At 39.0% G+C, this 6,249-nt stretch overlaps 1 protein-coding gene across 1 annotated transcript; it reads left to right on the top strand.

The window, feature by feature from the left end:
- The first annotated feature begins 3,616 nt into the window (after window positions 1–3,616).
- LOC133023808 (myeloid-associated differentiation marker-like protein 2) lies at window positions 3,617–4,528 on the top strand. The gene has a single exon (XM_061090878.1). The coding sequence runs from the start codon at window positions 3,617–3,619 to the stop codon at window positions 4,526–4,528; it is 912 nt and encodes a 303-aa protein (XP_060946861.1).
- The last annotated feature ends 1,721 nt before the right edge of the window (window positions 4,529–6,249 follow it).

Genomic DNA, 6,249 nt, shown 5'->3' with positions numbered 1-6,249 from the left:
TCAAATATATGTTAAACCTCCTCAATGTGCCTCCACAACCAATATATCGATTTATATATTGAACCCCTGTTATATTCCTGTTCATGAAAATGATATTGCAATAATTGTCAATATTGTTGAAAACCCTCTTGACAGTGTTTAAATCGGAGTGGCATATTTTCGACAGCTGTGAAAGACGCCACGGTGTCCGGTCATATTGTGAAGCTCCGCTAAAGTGGACCTAGTAACACTTAGCAGGTCTGTCAGTAGCTGTACGTACACACACCAAAGTGCCATTACATCTAGTCTACACCTCTTTCTCACAGGCTGCATCACCACAATAAGATGGTCCAGACCCAATCGAAGGCCACACATTCATGTTGAGTCACCTCAGTAGCTCAGCAATCCTCAGATCAATGCAATGAACATTTAAAGGGAGACAAATACCGTGTATTGTATATTTTTTGGAGTATTTGTATAGGTTCTTTCAAGTGTTCACTATTGCAACTCCCTTATTATATTTCATAATAGAGATCACTTTTTAATATAATGACAGTGTTGTATGTAATGATGTCTTTATATATGATGTTTTTTTAAAGGACCTCTATTTCGCATCACACCAGAGAAGGAAGGGTATTACAAATTGTAATTTTATTCTGTAACATATTTTTTAACAGATAAAAAAATCTCAAGCTACATTGGTAATTTACATATTTATTTTGTTATGTAAATCATATTTATAAGTGCTATTTTCACAGAGAAGTGATTCTTTGTAAATTGTAAATACATTGCTGTTTTTTTTTCTCTTTGTGTTGATTGCATGTCTTTGTATCAGACCTGAAACAAACGTCACATTACATAAACTACAAGGTAACTATTGCTGTGTGGTCTTGTAATTGCTGTTCTGATGATGCGTATAACTAATGTTATAACTAGTACTATTCCTTGTTACCCAATTCCTATTTTACACTCATACTAAAATCCCTTTAGCAGGCGGTAAGGTCAACAGCTCCCACAGCCACCGAACAGATTGATAATAGATATGAGGCTCAGTGCACATAGAGTGACAGCACATACACTTAAAAAAAACTTTTTTCATTTAACCGTTTCTGTTAAATTTTAAGAAGTGTATAATCCCCTAAAAAATGGAAAATAGTTTTGAATAATGCACAGTAAATCGTGTAATATTTGAGTTTTCAATAAATTCAAAATGAACTATAACTTGAAGGAAGATGAAATAAGATAATCCTCTATTTGTCCCACAATGGGGGAATCTACAAATTGAACTGACAATTTAAAACCAAATCTAAGATCCATTTATTTTCACAATACATTTCTACGTTCTGCAGCAACAAAGTCAAGCTAAATCAATTTACCTTTCAATCACCTATCAACACAATTCTTACACATCGGTAAAAAAAACACTGTTAAAATCATCAGGATTAATTTGATCAATTTGAGCAGTTTCCTGCTCCAGGAAATTCTGATTTATGCTCAGGAAGAGACAAATATTGAACCCTTAACTTTGCTCAACCCGCTGAGCCACAGCCATATTTACACACCCCTAACCAGCAGATCCAAGGATTTCACCATCTCAGTTTGGGCCAATTTGGCAACCTCTCTATAAAATCCATCAGGAAAAAAACAGATTTGAATTTATTGATTGTTTGTGAAGCAGCTGTTGAGCTCAGGAGGTAGAGCGAGTCGTCTGCCAACCTGAAGGTCAATGGTTTGATTGAGTGTGTGTGAAGGTGACTTCTAAAGCTTTGAGTATTTGCATGTGTCTTCAAGTGCTACACAAATGCAGTCCCTTTAGTGTCTCACAGATCAAAACCTTATACACAGGAATCAGACACTGTTGGGACGACTTCAAAGCAAGTGAACTACAATGTGGTTGAAAAGGGACCATATATTCTATTGTTAATCCTTACATGCATTGTGCTTCCTCGTTACACATTGCCCACAGTACAACTTGGGTTGGGATTTGGGTGTGTCATGTTAACAGTTGATGTAGCCTCATACAACTCGCCTCACACAGAGATCAGAAGCAGCCACAAAGGTTTAAAATGTTCAAACTTGTCATCTCTTGCTTCAAAATATAGATTTTTATATTACATAACTTGCAACATATCAAGACATATCAAGCAGACTTGATATGTAAAATCTATTGAGCATCCTTTTACCCCCTATGTTTGACTATAATTATTATTATGAAACAAATGTAAATTAATTTAACATTTCTCATATACCTTTTCCTAATTCTCTCTTTCATAATAATATATTCATGAAAATTCAACGCATGGGATTTAAAGATATATATTGTTGTATGGAGTGCTCCCTTTGGCACCTTCAAAAACCCGTTTTAGTTGGTAGTTTTCTGTAAGAATCACCTTGCACACTACAAATCAAAAATCACAGTGTCCTAATATCACAGGTTAGAGTATTTTAAGTAACTGGTAATCCGTTTCCACTTCCTTCTCACATGTATAGCTCAAATCTGTCATCACATGTGTATAATCATCCTTCTGGACCTGTATGTAATTTCAGTCTCTAATGGGAGTCTTAGCCTGACTCCCTGTCATTACACTGCGTATAAATGCCAGTTTCTTACTAAGGCAGCTCTGACTCAGCCTCTCTGGGTGCACCCTCGAAATACGAATCCCATACTGCCTGCCACATGTAGCCTCCCACCCCTCTGTGGAATATAGACCCCCTATTTATAGAGCTGGCGAGGCCTGTAACCCTGTCCTCGGCGCAAACACAAACTTTAAACGGCCACCCCTTGCAGTCCACCCAGTAGAGACTGACACGCACACACACACAGACACACTCATACACTGGACATTCAGGAGGGAGAGGGTGTGTGTCTGTGTGAGGAAGAAAGAGTGGGACACCAAATCCAAGACGCAAAGGGAAACAGAAACAGTGAGACAAAGTGCAGGAGAGAGAGCCAACAGTTTGAGTGATTTTCACTGGCGGTTAAGGGCCTGTAGTGAAGAAATTACAAGGGATCATGGAGTAACGGGACTTGATTGACAACACAACAAAGTACTCCACCTGTTCGGCAGCGAGGGCTACTGTTGGAAGACTGATCTCGGCATACGACTTACAGATGGGAGCCTATTGGACAAGCACTTTCTTTATTTTGAACTTGTGACACACTGGACAGCTTGGGATTGAAGAGAGCAAGCAAAAGGAAAACCAAGATTTCAGAGGACATACGCCACAGCTTCGAGTAAGACTGGGATCAAACCCTTACGCTTAAAGACAATATAAAAAGGACTGTTGTATGTTTAGTAGTATGAGGTAGTTTCTATATGCATGTTTCATAGACTTGTGCAACAAAGCTGTGCCATTTCCTTCCTAAACAACTTGCCTATCAACAAGGATATTTTATCACTTGGGTCTAACTAAATTGAATAAAGTCATTTACTATTGCAAACTACCATAAAACAGTGTATGAATGTAACTTAAACACAGTGCTGTAATTACACAGTGAGCTCAGGGTAAACTGACAGACGTTTGTAATTAAAGACCAACAGAAGAAAGGGTGAGGTCTACATCGACAGAGGAGACCGCAAGGACACCAAGACAGAGAACAGGACGTCAAGAACCAAACCAAGAAAAAAAACACACCATGGATTCTCATGGAGGACACTACCTCAACAAAGAAGCTGTGTTGTCACCTTTAGGTGCAGCCCGAATGTGCCAGATGCTCCTCGGCTGCACCATATTGGCCCTTGTGTCCCACAGTGCAGGCTACAGCGCCAACTATGGAAACTTCTGCATGTTTGTGTGGGGCTTCTGCTTCGCTGTGACACTGGTCGTGTTCACCTTGGACATCACGCGGCTCCACGCATGCATGCCCATTTCCTGGGATAACTTCACCGTGGCCTTTGCCATGTTGGCAACTCTCATGTACATCACTGCCTCCGTGGTCTACCCTGTTTACTTTCTCCAGACAGAGTGCCCGGACGAAAGCTGCGAGATCCAAATCTACCAAATTGCTGTCACTGTCTGCTCCAGTCTCTGCTGTTTCCCCTACGGAGTCGAGGTGTTCCTAACTCGAGCCAAACCAGGGGCTGTGGTGGGTTACATGGCCACGGTGTCCGGTCTACTCAAGGTTGTCCAGGGTTTTGTGGCCTGCATCATATTTGGGGCTCTAGCCAATGACAGTGAATACACCAACTACATTGCTACCCAGTACTGTGTAGTGGTGTACAGCCTGTGCTTCACTGTGACTGTGATAGTGGTCATCGTGACCGTCTCTGGAAGGTCATCCGCACTGCGGTTCCCCTTTGACCGATTCGTAGTTGTCTACACCTTCTTTGCTGTGATCCTCTACCTCAGTACTACACTTATCTGGCCCATCTTCAGTTTTGATAGGAAATACGGCACCACCGACCGTCCTGAGGACTGCCCACGTGGAGAATGTCCCTGGGACAGTAAGCTGGTGGTGGCAGTGTTCACCTGTGTCAACCTAATCTTGTATTTTGTTGATCTGATTTACTCCCAGAGGATCCGCTTTGTCTCCAGATCTGCTGTCTAAATGTTACCCCTTGAAGACTGTTAATCCTCTGATACAAGTGGACAGGTTTAAGTATGCAACATGCCGTCCACAGTCAGGTCTCATTCCCTTGAATTCACAAATTGATGGTGTTATTTCTGTGTAAAAAATTGTATTATCAGTACAGAGTGGCTCAAGTGTTGAGCCTCTTTGTTCAGCAGTCTAAACTGACAGTATTGCCCATGATACAGTATTTGTGAGAAAAGGCTTTTGCCCAGTTGTGTAATGACCTACCAGGGAGAGCATGCCAGGTGCACCGTTTAGCTGATGTTAGCAATTTCTTGCACCGAGGACTCTGGGAAATACGTCCGTCTCAGCACCAAATACATCCCTCCTCTCCAACTTCCTTTGGTGGTCTCGCACAAGACAGACCTATGCGAGTGTAAGATAATGTTTAGAGTATCAGAGCAGTGCTATGTCAGATAGACACACTCAGTCTTACAAAGACTCCGAAATGTATTTAAATGTATTTAAACAAATAATTGAATGAAAATATGACTCATAGAGAAGCATAGTAAATGTTAAGTCTGCAGTGTGCACTGAATGTAGCTGTTGGTTTTGGCTTAAAGGAGATTTTGGTGTTTGCTGTCGATGTTTTTTTCAGTAATGTTCCTCATGGAATTTCAAATTTCTCATTTATTAGGCTTTTCCAGTTATCCACTGAATTTTCAATGTATCTAATACATGGAAGTTTTGAGAGCAGGTTTAAAGACAGTATTAAATTGATTATTTGTGATAAGAATGATCATGATATGTAATATTTTGTCTTTTGCTACATTTCTAAAGTGTCCTACGATTAATTAAATATCTAATATTTTGTTTGTGTTCTTTTTTTTAATTTTTTTACACAAAGTACTTCTTAATTTGTGTGAACTTTTAGTTTCTACTTTCAGGAAACAGGAGACACGTGTTGGACAAACAAACCAGGAATATCCTTTGTAAATTGGCAAATGTTTGAGATCGGTGATTTCGATGGTTAGGATTCAAGATTATTTTTTGTCATATAAATTGGTCGTTGCACCATTACATGAAATTATTACATTGCCAGTCCTCCATTGACATAAGTCGAAATACAAAAAGGATTAACATAAAATAAAAAAAATAAAATACAAAATTAAATGTATACATGTTGCATTCGGGCTGGGCAATATGACCTAAAAAGTGATATAAAAGATATATCATACCAGTCATTATGAATAATTATAAATATAAATATCACATAATAATTTCTGTTAAGTTAGAAGATAGATTTTTCCTCCTCCTGATGAAGATTGAGGTTTTAAACTCTTGATAAATTGATAAACAGCTAAACATTTTACAAATCTGAGGTCAATCAGTAACGTGTCGAAACTCCTAAATAAAAATATCATTATCATTAAATGTATATTGTACTAGAGTCATTTTCCAAAGGCTTTGTTTATATTGTGAGTTGGACGAAGGAAGTCACTCCTGAGCTTCCTTCACCAGAGTGTCGCAGGTGAAAACTTTATTATCTTTAGTTGTAGAAGTGAAGGCTCACGTTACTGAACAAGCTAGCAGGATATGGAGCAGGACTGTGGGGGGAAGATAGATAGATAGATTACTTTATTCATCCCCGAAGGGAAATTAAGTCGTCATAGCAGCCGGTATATTTGAATACAATAAAATACTATACAATACAATAAAATAAAAAATATTGAGGTAGAAAGAATAAAAAACAGAAA

Source organism: Limanda limanda, chromosome 17, assembly GCF_963576545.1.
Source record: "Limanda limanda chromosome 17, fLimLim1.1, whole genome shotgun sequence".
In the NCBI taxonomy this organism is placed as follows: Eukaryota; Metazoa; Chordata; class Actinopteri; order Pleuronectiformes; family Pleuronectidae; genus Limanda; species Limanda limanda.
The sequence above is the reverse complement of the archived record's forward strand: the minus strand, read 5'-3'. Positions and strand labels throughout refer to the sequence as shown.